The sequence below is a fragment of the Cryptomeria japonica genome, chromosome 9 (assembly GCF_030272615.1).
Source record: "Cryptomeria japonica chromosome 9, Sugi_1.0, whole genome shotgun sequence".
Classification (NCBI taxonomy): Eukaryota; Viridiplantae; Streptophyta; class Pinopsida; order Cupressales; family Cupressaceae; genus Cryptomeria; species Cryptomeria japonica.
Window position 1 is genome coordinate 590,368,234 of NC_081413.1, and position 16,652 is coordinate 590,384,885.

At 36.7% G+C, this 16,652-nt stretch overlaps 2 protein-coding genes across 3 annotated transcripts in view; both read right to left on the reverse strand.

Annotated features, from left to right (window-relative positions):
- The window catches only part of LOC131071849 (uncharacterized), a 62,793-nt gene extending 55,176 nt beyond the window's left edge, over window positions 1-7,617 (reverse strand). Inside the window, exons 1-3 of one of the 2 annotated variants that reach the window (XR_009358840.1) lie at window positions 7,401-7,617; window positions 6,821-6,899; window positions 6,623-6,699 (exon numbers count right to left, since the gene is read on the reverse strand). The gene's annotated coding sequence lies outside the window, so the exon portion shown is untranslated. Of the gene's footprint in view, window positions 1-6,622; window positions 6,700-6,820; window positions 7,245-7,400 lie in introns of both variants that reach the window. The other variant, XR_009358839.1, reaches the window with a different exon arrangement.
- Window positions 7,618-10,838: 3,221 nt separating this feature from the next.
- Window positions 10,839-16,154, reverse strand: LOC131071814 (uncharacterized). Its single transcript, XM_058007775.2, has 5 exons — window positions 15,405-16,154; window positions 14,311-14,936; window positions 11,785-11,871; window positions 11,256-11,266; window positions 10,839-11,128 (listed from the first exon to the last, which is right to left on the reverse strand). Exons 1-5 carry the CDS (start codon window positions 16,152-16,154, stop codon window positions 10,839-10,841), a joined length of 1,764 nt encoding a protein of 587 aa, XP_057863758.2.
- Between the last annotated feature and the right edge of the window lie 498 nt (window positions 16,155-16,652).

The following is a 16,652-nucleotide window of genomic DNA, read 5'->3' on the forward strand; positions in this document are numbered from 1 at the left end:
CCTCAAGGCAAGACTAGCCAAGGAAAAGGAGAAAAGAATTAAGGTTGAGGAAGAGAATCAGCAATGGAGAAAATATGTTCTCCATCTAACTAAGCCACTTGATCATGAGATACCGATTACCCCTCTGCAACCTCTTCTGCAAGAGTCGATGAAAGATTATGAGGACATGAAGGGCACATTCAGGCAAGTTAAGGAATGGACCTCAGATGCTTCGGCACGTGCTGACATACTTGTAGAAAATTTGGTATCAGCACATGAGTCGGCTTCTTCATTGGTCAGCAGAATTCAGGACTTGCTTGCGAATTGGGAGGGTATTGAGGAAATCCAAGACAAAATACTTCCACAATTGAGGATTATCTGAGGTCTGTCACAGCAAGACTTCATAGGTGCAAGTGGCATCCAGGCTGGGGAGAAGTACAATTTTAACACTTGGTATTGTGCTTTCGTCACCAGGATTGAGGTCCTGAAGAAATCTGAGACTAAGTGTTTTGAAATTGAAAAAAATTTTAAGTAAAGTGTTTTGTGTGGCATCAAAAATTTGGCAAAGGGAGGGCATGCAAGAAAAACACCTGCAGGCAGAGAACTTGAGAGCCAAAATTCAATCAACCTTTTTCAAAGCCTCGAGAATGATTGATAAAAGGGATCTCTCAAGAATTGCGAATTTTCTCTTCATTGATGAAAACTTTCTTGCCCAGGTTGTTGAGTGGGAGTACATCCTCACCACGTGTATTGAAGATGTGGACGTCGTTGACTTCCAAATTAGTAATTTGCTAAGTGTCACTATGGAAGAGGTTCGACTCATTGTGTCCAGATACGTTGAATCTGCAAAAAGGGAAACTGGACACTCACCTCAGTGATAACAGCAACTGTGCCACATGTCACTCTTTTGTTTGTCTAAACTAAAAGAGTTTTGAGAAACTCTAATTAGGGTTTATAACTTTCAATCTGGGCCCTTGATCACTGTTTGATCTCAGTCGTTCATTATTTTCTGGAAAACTATATAAGGCTACCTCCTCTCATTTGGAGAGTGTGAGGTTTTTGATATATTGTTGCGTGAAAGTCATTTTTCAAATAATACATTGCATGTGCTTCTCTTAAGGCTTTGTAATCTCTGTTATTTGAGTGATTAGCATGGTTTCAATTTCCTTAACACATTAGTTAAAAGTTAATTTAGATTTGCTTTCAAGTTGTTAGAGTTGAATGAAGGATTTGATAAGTATTAATTAATGGTGCATCTCTGCGCATACTTTTGGTGAATGGATGATGTCCATTTCACTGTGCAAAGTTAGTCTAAGCCTATCCCCTGTGCATGCCAAAACTTCGATCATAAGCACAACCCATTGAAGATTGCACCTGCTTTGTGTAGTTGTCCTTATTGTGGCGAAGAAAAGTGTGGTTTTTCGAGAACACCTAGTTAATACCGTCTCCAGGTTTCATAAGTTTAGATCAGCTTTCTTAACCCTATTCCCATTTCCCCTTTTTGAAAGTCTAAATCTTAAAAAATCCAAAAAAGAGAACCTAAAATTGCAAATTCATCTAAGTCCAAAAGCTTGAAAGACATTTGTAAACGTAAGTCCCCTTGAGATTTTCAGCATACACTACCCAAGTAGCTATCCCACTAAAGTCGCTTGTTCGCACATATAGACCTTGGAATAAATAGTGTTTTTTCAGGAGAGGATAGAATACCTTTGGGTATCTTATTCTAATGTTTGGTAGATGATAAAACAGACACCAACAAGTCCCCTTGTGATTCCAGAATAATCACATCAACCAACAAAGCTTATCCACATGTAGTGACCCTACATTCATGAACCTTGGAGTCATCCCGAATGATCCTTAAGCTAATCTTCAGCATCCGAGAGATTTTGTTCAAAAGAGGTGTGCCTAAAAACACATCAACAAGACTAAAGAGCAGTCAAGGTACCTGTAGCAGCCGTAGACCTTGCAGTCTCAAAAAAATTGTCACTCAGCAGTAGAAATGACGGTAAACATCAAAAGATTCAATCCTTCACAGTGATAGTAGTAGGTAAGAAAAGGTGAGCAGCAACAATCATAAAGGCAAGGTAATGTGATCTAAGGGTAAAACACAATTTCATCAAAGGATGTAATGACATTCAATGAAAAAAGTTCGGTCAAATGCCTAGACAATACAAGCACTGCAACATCAATGATTGTTCTTAGAGGATGTAATGAATGAAAGAGAAGGCTTATAAGGATTACCAAACATCAAGGATATCAAAGATGGGTGAACCACAGCTTACAAAGCTTTTTGCAGGCCAGATGTTAGTGGGATACTAAGGAGCAAGGCATTCACAGTTCAAGGACACCCCACTATCATAAGGTCAATCATAGCTCAAACATCAATGAGATAATAAAGAAGGCTCTTTATCACTGTTATATAAAAACCATGAAACAATGATCAGATTCAAGCAAGAATACAAAAATGAGATAACTAACAACCACAGTGAATGAAGAAAAGTCACAAAAATGTGCAGAGATAAGAGATGATAGCCTATTTCCTTTTAAGATCGGCAAGGACAGAGACCTAGAACTCAGAATGCAGTCCATAAAGAACAGTGACGGAGAAGGACTGATCATAGTAATCTCATTGCTGTCAGGATAGAAGATTGAGGTCATAACAGAGCAATGTCATGAAACAATTGACAGCATAAAGTTGCAGTCAGAGGATACAGTGAAAGAACTTTGTAATAGGATATTACAAATTAAAGGACAGTCATAGTGCCAAGAAACAATAAGCATTCATGATCAAGAACAAGTGGAAGACAATCAGATCAGAGATGATACAATACAAAGCTTCTAGAATAAAGGGACAGTGAGGTTTTGTCATTAACCAAAGCATCATAAGAAAGTTACAACCCAAGATCACCACAATAACAGTGGTAAAAGGAAGACAGTGTTAAGGTCAATGACCTAAGAGCAGTTTACAGATCAAAGGTCACAGTCCAAAGCAAAAAAATTGAAAAGGCATATAGCCCTGTCACAGGTGATACTTGATGCAAAGATATGATGGAAGGATAGCCAGTGAATGAATAAGGTACAAACAGTCATCAGATCTTTTATCATTTCTAGGACATTGTGCACCTAAACAAACAAAGGATTGGCATGTTTTCACAGGATTGCGAATGTATTGTCAAGATAACAAGTCAGATCAGAGGTTAAGGAAGGAGTTGCAGTCCCCTGTCTAAGAAGTAAGAACAAAAGACTTTCATAAAGAAAGAGGCCAGATACAAGAGAGGTATAACCATGACACATCAGTACTCAAGCTGCAAATCCCAAGGACATAAGCATCTTCAATCCCCTAAAATGAACACCAAATGATAGTCATAGTCCCAAGGACATAAAAATGCAGTGAACAAAATACAGGGCACAAATGATATTTTGCAATCCTTATCAAAATCAAGTTTGAGGTTCTAAGAGCAGTCAAAGCAAATTCAGATCTCAAGAACACTCTGCAGTTTTAGATACATGCAGAGCAAGATTTGGTGAAGCATCTGTGAACCTATCCAAGTGTGCAGGTTATCATGAAGTGTCCCAATCAGGAAATAATGATAAACAATGCAAAACAAAATGAAATGATTGAGACATCCTACGCCTAAGAGGCTACTCAAGCTTTAAGCTCAAAACAAGTCCTCCTATCATGCATCAATCTGTTATTCTTGAACTTCTCCTTCACCTAAGTATAAGAGAAAGCAAACTTCAAGACCAACTCCAAATTCTTAAGCATAAAGAGGTAGACTTTTCAGTTCATGCATTAATCCAAGAGAGGTAAAAAGGGTTTTTGAGGGCAACTACAGCAATTCATGGTCAGTTAAGAACCCCATATGGATTGCACATGAGTTAGGGGAAGTTTTGGGCCCACTAACACTCAATTCAGAGCAGTTTTCAGCCCTTTTTTGCATGCCTTTAGATCAAATTCAACCCAAGCTGACTATATCATGCAAGTTGGAGGAGATTTCAAGGATGAAGAGCACTAGTTCAAAGTTCATTAAGTAGTTCCAAGTTGGAGTTCATCTAAGTCTCTTCTTTCAGTCAGTCAAGGATGCTGCTCTCTTCTATAAGTCTTCATTCTTTTTCATTTTCTCTTCTAGTTCTTTCTTTTTTGCTTGCATACACAGCAGTAAAAGAATTGTAACTCAGCAGATTTCTTTCAAATTTCAGAGCTTTTTCATTTTGTAGCAGCAAAAGACTTCTTTCAAATTCAATAAAAAGGCAATGGTTCCTTCAAAGTTGTTCTTGTTTTACTATTGTCAATGAATGATCTGATTTGATTACTGTGGTTTTCTCATAAATCCTTTAATTCATCTCATTCTTATAATGCTGAAACAAGAAATTTCATAAGTAGTACAGGTTATATGTTGCATTTTTCTCAATCAAGTTAGAGTTGTGAAACCTAGTTTCTTTCAGGTAAAGTTTGAAAAAGAAGACATTCATATGAAAGTTATGAAACGCTATTGTACTATGTGATCTTAATCGAGTTGTGAGCAAGTTTATGCTTTTGTTGAGCTAGATTGTAAGTCAAAAATCAGTAATTTTGGTGCATCACCTCCTATTAGTAGTAGTTTAAGACTTAAGTTTTCAAGCAATCTTTCTCCCCTTTTCCCAAGCAAGTTTTAGTGGTTATAGGAGGTATCTTAAGGGAACCAGCCCATAATATGGAGGTTCATCTCTATCATAAGAAATCCACAGGCTTAGAGATGATCCCATATTGCGCAGGATTGCTGAGCTTTCGAGCTTAAGCGTTCAGGGCGTAATCCTTCGTGACAACACTATCTTAAGAAGATTTTTTATGAGACCCTACAAAAAGTCTTAAAGATAAAATACCCAAGAAAGGCAAAATGCTTCAAAGAAATTATGACATGAGAGAATGACAATGAAAAACCAAATGTTAGAAAACCCAACACCAAATCAAAATAAAATAACAGTGCCCAAACATGAAAACTGAATCAGTCAACCTCAAAAGATCACTAATAAACCTTTGGAGAAGTTCCATCTAACCATACTCTTCTTAATTACAAGATTATTCAACAGCTTAAAAGTTAGTACTGACTTGAACTGTAAACCCAACTTTTAATCTATTTTTTTCATAAAAGCTAAATCACCACCATCCGAGGCACAATAAATTTATGAAGCTGAACAAAAAGATCATGAAGAAGCTTATATTTGGAACACTTATAACCCAACAGCAGAAATATACAAATCCAGCAATCTGACCATAACCTAGATTTTAACGTGATAAGCATTGGTTTGTACAATGCAATCCCTACATATCAATGATATAAGAAAAATACTTTAATTCACCCTAGGGACTATCTCCTTCAATTCCTACAATGGTAGAAGACAAATGCTTACCACAATGGGGATGACCTCCTATACCCTTTATATTTTGCGCTTATGTCAATTATTGAAAAAAGAGAACAGTATGTTCAAATTACAATAAAAGAAAGAACAAGAAAATAGAATAAACTATTAATGGGAAAGGGAAAAACAATTTAAAAAAGCCACGTGTAAATCAAACAAGACAAACAATCTATTATTCATCTTTATCCTAGCAAGGCAAACAATTCATCTTTTTCCCTCATTCAATTGCCATTTCCTTTTCTTTTCTTGCCTCTTCCTTTTATCTGCCTCTTCACCTGTCGTGCCTCCTTATCTGCTACTACAAAAATGTAAAGCCTAAAAAAAAAAAGGTAGAAATCGGAAAGCTAGAAAACCTTTTAAGGAGTCTGAATACACAGTTATAGAAAAAATAAAAGATCACAAAAGTGCATTTCTATAATATATTTTAAATCCAATGAAAATACAATGCTACACCAAGAAATCGCTGAGCAGGGTGTCATTGTAGATGATTTGTCAGTTCCATAATATATTGTAAACCCAATAAAAATACAATGCTGCACCAAAAAGTTGATGAGCAGGACATGTATGGACATACCAAAAGCCCAATAGGGCATTGCAGTTGGACATCCTTGGCCAATGAAATGTTGATCCACATCTAAGTAGAAGTCTAGCAAAACACAAATAACATACATCCACAGCATTATTGATCGATAATAGAACTCCAAACCTTCCTTCATCCACTGCACTATTGATCAATAATTGAACTCCAAACCTTCCTTTCTTGCATCCATGCAAAGAGGATGGGAGCCATACAAATTTATGTTTAAATTAAAGGCAGCAATGACAGTTGTCTAAAGAGTATAAACTTCATTTGGAAGAAGTATATTTATAGCTGGGTTTCTTATAATCCTCACGGATTTGGCCAGAGTAGACTAAAATAACAATATATCATGAAGAATTCCCAGCTATATTCTCATATATAAAGCATTTACCTCTCCAAGAACATAAAAATAAACCACCATTTACCTTTCCAAGAACATAAAAATAAACATGAGAATATCTATTAGAAATGAAAATAAACCAAATTAAAACATGGGCTCCTTGGATTGTGTAAAAACTAAAAGATTAAGAGAAAATGAGCTCTGAAGTGGTCATATCTGTGATTCTTATTCGTCCTAGCAAGACAAAGACAAACAACTGACAGGAAGGAATTTTGCCTTCAATCAGTACAAAAAAGTGCAGATCAGGGCATGTGCAGACCTACCAAAAGCCCAATAGGACATTGCAGCTGAACGTCATATGAGGTCAATGAACTGCTGATTCACATCTATGGAGATGAACCTGCAAAGAAATAGAAGTCCAGCAAACCCTTCCCTTTTTAAATCCGTGCCAAAATGATGAGGGCCATACAAATCTATTTAAATAGAAGGCAACAATGTAAATTGTTTATAGCTGGATTCACCTTAGAATCCTGACGAATTTGGCTAGACGAGACTAAATAAACAATATATCTTGCATAATTATCCTTTCCACCTGCCTCCCTATGTAGCGAATTTGCATCTGGATTAGTGAGAAGACATTTTTAACTGGAAGAGAAGTCCTTAAAAAACAGAACTGCCCATGCGTATTTGTGATCATAATGAACTTCCCATCTCTTATTATCTGCATCTCATGAATCTCAACCCAAAAGAATTAAAAAGAATAAAGAAAACCAAGAAAACCACCATTTGTTTTTGAGCATTTTGTTGCAATCTATTAGAAATGAAAAAATTAAAATTAAAACATCATGTACAAATTGGAAGATTAAGAGAAGAATAGCCTCTGAAGTGGTCAAATTTGAAGGGTTCAATCAACCATCCATATTAAACAATCTATTCCTCTTTGCCCTAGCAAGACAAACAATTCATTAGTTCTTATAATAAAGATAATTTATATAAAGAATTGGTTGGAAAAATAATTTTGCCTCCACCATGATTTCTATTAATTTTAGTAAGACAAACAACAATCCATTAGTACCTATAATAAAGAATAAAGATAATTACCTGGAAAAAGAATTTTGCTCTCATTCAATTGTCATTTCACCTGTTCTGCCTCTATATTTGCTATAAAAACAATTTAATACCCAAAACAAAATAGAAAAAATAATAGATAAATAACATTGACAGACCAATGTGCACACTGTATACAACCTTTAAAATAATTGAAAACAAACAAACCCTTAAAAAAATTGACCAGACAGAGCAGTGACAAAAAAATACAGAGAAAGAAAGAACAAGAAAACAGAACAAACTATTACAAGAAAACTGAAACAAAACAAACCCTTAAAAAATCAAATCAAAACAAACCCTAAAAAACTTGAACAGACAGAACTGACAAAATAACAGAGAGAAAAAAAGAACAGGAAAACAGAACAAACCATTAGCAGAAAAGGGAAAAGCAATAGAAAAAACCATTGTCAAAAACAGAATGAAATTGAATTGTTCATTTATATCGTCACTTGAAATGCTTTTGCCCGCTCCACATTTGAATTTCGGTTATGTTTTTCTCTCGAACACTCTCAACGGCTATTTGAATTTTGATGTTTTCCTTCTTGGCTGGACAAATACACGTTTAGGCTCTCTTAACCTTTTTTTTAAGCTACAAATACATGAAACAAATGATACCTATATAATGAGTTTTCATAATAATTTATATTTTTAAATATATATAAATAATAAAGATTTTTATGTCTAAGTGCATTAAGGAAGACACAAGTAACTAAATCTTGAAAAATATTAAATCTTAGAGACAACACACAATGTTGGCATTGATGTTCCATGATAAATGTTTTATTTCAGCTTGTAAATCATTCTCATTGCACCTTCCCATCTCTTGTTTTTCACTTCCTTTTACCATCTTTAGTTAAAAAAATTTAAAAATAGTTTTGCTACTAGAAATTTTCCTCTTAAATACAAACAAACCTCTTCCTAAAAATGTAAGTCAAAATACTTTTGCCAATTCAATTGTGTACCTAGACATAATATAACAAAAATGATTTAATTCATGATCTAATTAAATCAACGCTATCCAAGTCATGAGCATGAATTATAAAGATAATAATTATGTAGACTAACTAGATCAAAATATCTAAATATCGACCAATCTTATTCCCTCACATAATTCTACCAACTTTGTTGATTCAACAACACATCATCATTTATATCCACATTCCATTCTCATCCTCCAATATTATATACTAATCTATTTCTTCTTTGTCACAATATTATTCTATGATTGGAATGGTAGATATTTAATCCATATCTAATTAGGTCTAAAATATCCCTCAACCTATCATCCCCTTCTCTCATGTCGATGTAGTCATACATATATTCATGTTCAAATAAACTACAAAGTCATTCATTAATAAACTAGTTGACTTAATCAACATAGTGAATGTAGTCATACAGGAGTTTCTATGTGTTCGCCAAATACATAGAGATGTATATATGATCCCACTAACATCTTTGTGTACATGAATGATGAACTTTCCATCCAAACAATGGGTTCCATTACTATTTTTATCTAATTCGGACCAAACACCCTATACATATCTATTAATGGCATTAGTTCTCTACACTATTTTCATGTCCTATTAGGTCAGCCATGGATTGGAGCAGTGTGGTCTATTATCTATGGTATCTGTTGGTAAACAAATTTGTCTCCTTTTAATTGTTTAATCTTTATGCATTATGGGTCAAGGAAAGAAAGACAAACTTTCTACCAAACAATTGGAAAATCATTATATTGATTAACCTCTGAATTAAGCTACAGCTCCCTCTAATAAATATTCAATCAACTCCAAATTACACACAATCAATAGAATGCTTTTCACCAGAAAGCACTAAACGGTAATTGCATCCACCAGTCAATACAAAATGAATGCAAGCATTGATTCATATATAACTATTTACATAAAGCTGACAGACTTCACATGTACACTAAAACAAAATGAAAATCTCTTAAAGATGAAATTTGCCAATAGTTTTCTGCACATATAGAAAGTATAACAGCCCCTTCTTTGAAACAGATTTTCACAGAAACCAAACTTCAAAAATCAAACACACAGATTTGAAATCGAAGATAACTATTAACAAGATTTTCATTCATTGATGATCATCCACTTTCTACATACACAAAGTGTTTAGCCAATTTTAAAGATAGTCTATTCAAAAACTTAGTGAACCTCAATAAAGTCATTGCAAAACATATATATAGGTCGCCAGACCAATAGTTTTTAAACCAAAGTAAAATTAACTCAAATGAGTTAATAGAAAACTACCCTAACTGCATAACCGAAATATAAATGGACTAGACTCGCTGGCAAACAACTGCTAGCAATGCTAGTCATGTCGTCTGCTCCATCTCGATGTGATCGCTCGGGTTGGTGTTTTGGACAGACACCATCACCGCCTTTGCCGCACTCCACTCTCGATGCACCTTCAAAAATTCCTGAATTACGGTTACATGGGGCAAACTGATGTGAATTACTCTCTGCTTCCAGAGCTCCTTCTTTCTCTTTACCATCTGCACTTTGTCCCTGTGTGAGTCTAGGTAATCAAGACAAACTGTGAGCATTGATTCTACTTTGGAAATCCTCGTAAAATCTCCCACGACCAAGGATTTTTCCACCTTGATTTGTTCAATGTGGCTGCTAAACTGGTTAATCATCTCTGCAATATCTTCCAGAGTTTGGTTGTCTTCTTTAAGCAATTGGACATCCACGCAGCGGAGATCCTTCTGCATGGTCGTCCTTAAGGTTGTTAATTCACCACGCAAACTGGTTGATTCACTATGGCCATGTTCAATAATCTAATTATGTCACTCAATGCTCTCTTTGCAAATAAACATTACGTCTTCATTTAACCCTGGCACTTGCCTTTCAGCAAGAAAATGCATTAGGCCATAACGTTGAATGTCGCGCATCTATTTTGAAATCACTACCCATTTAGCCTTCTCTTTTTGCCACGAGATTAAATCAGAATCCAATTCTTTGGTGACTACATTAGCATCTTTAAAAATTTGGACTAAATCAATTATCTAATTGGTCCCTTGGTGCATAATCGAGGTGAGCCATTCTGAGAAGACCTCAGCGATCATCCTGTTTCATTGAACTTCATCAAAGAATTTCTGATTACCAGATGATTTCGGGATAAATGGCCCTGGACTTTGGGACAACTGTAATGGGTTGTTCTGCAGTGCATGAATATACTGAGCCATTTGCATTAAATTCTGCTTTAACTCAGCTTTGTCTCTTTCATCCTTCCAAGTATGAGAGATAATTCGTTTGGTTGAAGTCTCCAAGTGTTTCACATCCACGGCTCTGGTTCTGACCCCCAAATCAACTCCTTCAATAGCATAGTCTGCTTCTGAAACAGTAACAACATCTTTGTCTGTAGCCCAATGCTTCGTATTTTCATCAAAACCAATCATAGCCTCCATTTTTAGTTTTTTGGCTTCGTGGACTTTCCCAGACATTTACTCATAGCATCCTCCATTGATATCAAAATAGGGACCACGTTCCTTTTTCGGGTAATTGATTCACTCAACCACTTCGGTGCCAGAGTCAGTTCCTTAGATGGTATGGGTGGAGATCCTGCTAAGGGTGGCGGTGTGGCACTGTCTACATGAGACCAGATATCAAGTGTCCCTGAATCCTGGAAGGCAGTATCTACCCCAGTTGAAACCTTGTCTGTATCAGAAAAAGGGGATGCCATATTGCGCAGTGTTTCCTCTGCATCCAAATCAAGAATGAGATGAGGAGCCGACAGCTGAAAACTCTTCTTGGACCTTGACCTGGTAACCCGACCACCAACATAAAGTTCAGCCTTAGTGTCAATTTTCTCTTCTTTAATCTTTGCCTGCCTTTTTCCTGCAATAGAAACTGGAGTGTTAGTTAAAATAGAAGTTTTTCTTGCGGTATTCCTCTTCCCACTTTTGCTTCTTGAATTGGTTGCTCGTGTCGGATGAAATCGGCAACTTCTAAGCCAATTTTTTATCCTGCGAATTACGTTGAAGGTGCATGTCTGAATACTATCGTCCATCTTTTTTCTCCAATCCACCTCTGGAAGAGGTTCCTTATGTTCCCGCTTCATAAACTCAGAATCAAGTATATCTTCATCATCAGTGGTGACACCTGAAGTATCCATTGGCAATTTCATGTCATGAATTTGTTTCAAGGTTAACCTGGACCAACTCCTTTTTCTTACTTCGAATTCATCCTGGCAACCCTCCCAATAATCCTGCAACTGAGGAACATGATGATCAGGCACCATCTTCTTCACATATTGAGCAATGAAACCTTTACTATCAAAATTATCTCTTTTCACAAAGGTCTTCAAATGAAATCTTTTAAATTCCAGCTCAAGATTCAGCACATCAGAGGCAGACCTATAGCTGTAATGGCGTAAATCAATGGGGAAAATCCCACTTGTGTCATAATCCTCACCATAATCCTTTGCGACATAGGCAAGCTGCCTGGAAATTTCAATCAAAATACAGGAGTCTGAAACATACCTGGGTAGCCTAAAGGGTTCACCTTTAAATCCTCCAACCCTTAGGTAAGTGAAGTGACTAAACTATGTAAAGAAACTGTCGTAGATGTTAACAAGTTCAACAGCTTCTGCAGACATCCTTCTATGCAAGTTACCTTGTAATTCAAAGGTCAACCTCCCAGCAAAAATATCATTCCAATGGAGATAATCATCAACATGCCCTTTTAAAGTCAAATTATGATGATACTCATAAATTCTTATGCCTTGAACCCATTTTGCATGGGACAATCCAGACCATTCTCTCACACAGGCAAGCATATATAACAGATAGGAAGACATATAAAAGTTAGGCATTCCAAGATAATTACTCAAACCTTTGTATAACCTTTCCGCGATAACAGTTCCCTAGTCGATGAACCGGTTTTTATCCAGAGTGACCTGGATGAAGAAATACATCCAATCCTCCAAAAATAAAGAGTGGGAATTGCCCTTTACTCTGCTTAACAATATTACCAAGTCTCAGATTGCGGGAATTAAATGTTCACGGGTTAGAGGTCTGGGCAGCCTTGAGCCTCCTTTTTGGAATCTTAGAAGCCAATTCCGTGAAATAACAGTTCTGCAATACTTCTTTTTCTCAGAGAAAATTCCATAGGATTTCCCAATCGTCCAATCTTCATAGGGTTCCCATTGTGGGATACCCATGGCTGCCATTACTATCTGTCTATGAATGGATAACAAAACCTCACCATTGTTTTTCCTTATGAATCTATTACCCTTGTCATAATGATTCATACATTCTAAAACTAATTTAAGGCAAGGAGCAACTGTGGGAAATGTGGCTGCTTCTAATAATCCTCTCTGTGCAATATCTCTCATCATAGGATCTGCGGCTGGGTTCCTTACTCTTTCTAGAAAAACATCTAAATCCAGTTGAACTAACGTTGTGTCACCTAGTTCTGGTAAAGAGCGTACAAGGGAAGACGAGTTCACTAATTTGGGCAAAGTAGGCCTCATTCTTAGCTCGTGATTTTCCCCAATTACCCCAGGCAAAGAAGGAAAGGAAAAATGGAAACAAACAACTAACAAAATACCTAGATCTTTTAAAGCAAACTGCAACAATTGAGAAAGTTGTTGAACATACCTTCCTCTAACATCTGCAAATCTCTGTCGCAGTCTATTTCTCCCGCTCCAAAAACTTCTTCTCAAAACTTTCCAAAGAAAATGATAATCTCGACGTGACAACTACTTAGTTTTAAAGCCGAGAAAATCTTACCCATCATTACCAAAAACTGTCTTCGTTACTCTTTGTTCGTGTGACCTTACTTTGAAATGATTGCGTTGGAGCATGCTTTAAATGCTAAGTCACTTCACTTATGACACTATGGATCTTCACACATACTTGCTATAAATGACAGATTTCAAATCATTGAAGAAAGAATATTCCTCCCCTATGCGGTCGTTTATCATATCCTAAAAGTCTGTGATGTCACCTCGTGGCAAGTCACATGTCTTCCAAGAATCCTATACATCAAACTCTGAACTTTACGAAACAGTCGCGACACACATTAACATGACAAATCTTGAACCTTGAACCTTGAACCTTGAACCTAAAAGGTTCAAGTTCAATGTTCAAATAATGCAAAATGCTGACAAGGACTAGTAAAGACTTAAAACTGCGCAGAAGAACAAGACATTCAAAACAACGCCCGTTGAACTTTGACCATTGAACCAAAAGGTTCAAGTTCAAGGTTCAAGTTCAATGCAGTGAAACTTAAACAACATAACAATGGCTGAGTTACATGAGGAAGGTTAAGGAAATGACTTGACCAACGGATTAGATGGACATTACTTCAAACAAGGACACATATGGAATGGAAATTTATCTATGGGCCCAACAGTGGCTCTGCAAGGGGACTGGAACTTGGAAAGTACCAAGCAATGAATCTCAAAATCTTTGGTTTCACAAAAACAATTTTCTCCAAGGTTCGACTCACAACAAAAACCGATACACCTAGACTAACACAAAAAAAATGAATGTACAAACTGACAGGGGATGCCTGTTTACAACTGATACAATTTTAAGTCCTGCCCATTATAAGACAGGGGTAGTTCAAAACCATCCTAGAAAGCAAGTTTAAAATAATTGGGTCCCTTTACCTCGTGAATCACATAAGGCCCCTTCCACAGTGACTCAAATTTGCCATGAGCATCTTTCAACTCTCTCCTTTTATCCCATAATAACCCCAGGTTCCCTTTCATGAACTTTCTGGGCCTTGCTTTCTGATCAAAAATCTTTTTAACCCTCATCTAATGTTCTAAAATCTTGTCAACCAGCTTTTCCCTTTCTTCTTCAATCTTGGTTAAGTACATAATTCATTTTTCAAGAGAGCTCTGAAAAAATGCATCTTCTATCACTATCTACAGTTTAGAAGCTGCTAATTCTAAAGGAAGAGAGAGTTGTGCACCAATACCATATACCAGCTCAAATGGTGACATTCCTATGGCCCGTTTTGGTGAAGTTCGATTTGCCCATAGTGCTTCATGCAACCTCTTATGCCAATCCCTAAAATTCTCACTAACCAACTTTCTCATGATGTTGAACAAATTCTTGTTACTTGATTCTGCCTGACCATTACCCTGCGGATAATAATCAGAGGCATGTGCCAAAGAAATTTCGTGATCATAGCAAAATAAGCTTAACTCAGATGAAGAGAAATTTGATGCATTATCTGTGACTATTTTCTGAGGGACTCCAAACCTGACAAGCATATTATCCTTAAGGAACGTACACACAATCTCTGAAGTGGTTTTTTTTACAGGGATAGCTTCCACCCACTTAGTGAAATAATCTATTGCTATTAATATGTGAGTGTGCCCCGCATTGGAAATGGGGTTCAAAGGACCAATGAAATCCAATCCCCACTGTTTAAACGGTTCTTCAATTACCACGGGTCTCAAAGGCAAGGCAGCTAACTGGGGTTTACCTATAAACAACCTGGACTTCTCACACCTCGCCACCCAGGCGTATGCATCCTTGAACATTCCCACCTAGTAGTAACAATTCCTCAAGATTTTATATGCAGTAACCATAGAAGAGAAATGACCCCCGCATGCTTCATTATGAAAAGTTTTCAATAGAGCTTCTTGGTGCGGTTTATCCACACATCGGAGCAAAGTGCCATCTAAGCCTTTCTTGTACAATATGTTATTAGAGATGACGTACTTTGCAGCTTTCCACCTTAAATTTATTTTTTCCCTAGGAGAAAGATGATCTGGGCAGTCTCCATACGTAAGACAATATGCCACATTGGTGAACCAAGAATCATGATGATTGACGAACAGGGTTAAACGTAAACTGTCCTCTTCTTTAAACTCATTCTCCGCTATCAATCTACAGAGGCCTTGTCCTCTAACCAGTTTAGTGGGCTTGATATCCAAATTGAATTCTTGAATCTTGGAGACCCAAGATGCTCTATTGTTGATGCCAACATCCTGTTGAGTTAAAACATCTTTTACCACAAAATTGGGAACAAAAACAATCGCATGTGAATGAAGTATGTAATACCTAAATTGCTTCACAGCTTTTACCACCGCATAGGCATGCTTCTCTATCTGTGAGTATTTCAACTCATGCTTCTTCAGGGGAATACTCATGAAAGAAATTGGCACCTCTCCATTATCCTCGCCCTTTTGTACCAAAATCCCAGACATGGTATGCTCAGATGCATAACAATAAATAATAAAGTCCTTATTAAAGTCAAGATTTACCAGGGTAGGCGCATGTGCGATTACCCTTTTAATCTCTTCAAAAGCCTTTCTACCAGCTTCATTCCACTTAAAGGCTACCTTTTCACTCATCATATTCACAATGTATTTAGTAGTTTCAACAAAATCAGGAATAAAATGCCTTAGCAAGTTCACCTGTCCAAAGAAGGACCTTACTCCATTTCTATTTGAGGGGAGACTGAGCTGCTGTATTGCTTTTACCCTCTGTGGATCAACCTTTACTCCCTCTTGTGAAACAATATGTCCCAGAAGTTTTCCTTCCATGACACCAAAAATAGACCTTTTAGGGTTTAATGATACCCCATGCTCTCTACATCTCACTAGAACTTTTCTCAAATCCCGCACATGATGCTTCCTTTTTCTAGAGAAAACAGTTAAATCATCTAAATACACCACAATAATCTTATCCCTCAAATGTCCAAAAGAAAGATCCATCACCCTTTGAAACGTTGCCCCTGCATTAATCAACCCAAAAGGCATTCTGTTATACGCAAAGGTACCCCAGGGGGTTATAAAGGTTGTCTTGTGTTGATCCTACTCCGCTACACTAATTTGATTATACCCAGAGAAGTCGTCCAGCATGGACATCATCTCGGACCCTAAAACAGTTTGTAAAATATGATCCATTGCAGGCAGGGGGTAATTGTCTTTCAAACTTACTTGGTTTAAGTTTATGAAATCGACACAAATTCGTATCTCACTGTTTTTCTTCCGAACAGGAACTATGTTTGCAATCCAGGTAGAGTGATGCAGAGGATAAATAATTCGAGCCTTCAACATTTTGTCAACATCATGAAAAATTGCTTCTGCTACCTTTGGATTAAAATTTCTTTACTTTTGTCGAAAAGGATTGGCACCTGGTTTCAAAGGAATTTGATGTTGGAACTTACCATCCCTAAAATTCTTCAAATCATCATAGCTCCATGCAAAAACATCTTTAAACTCAACCAACAAATTGATGAACTTCCTTTTCTCCTC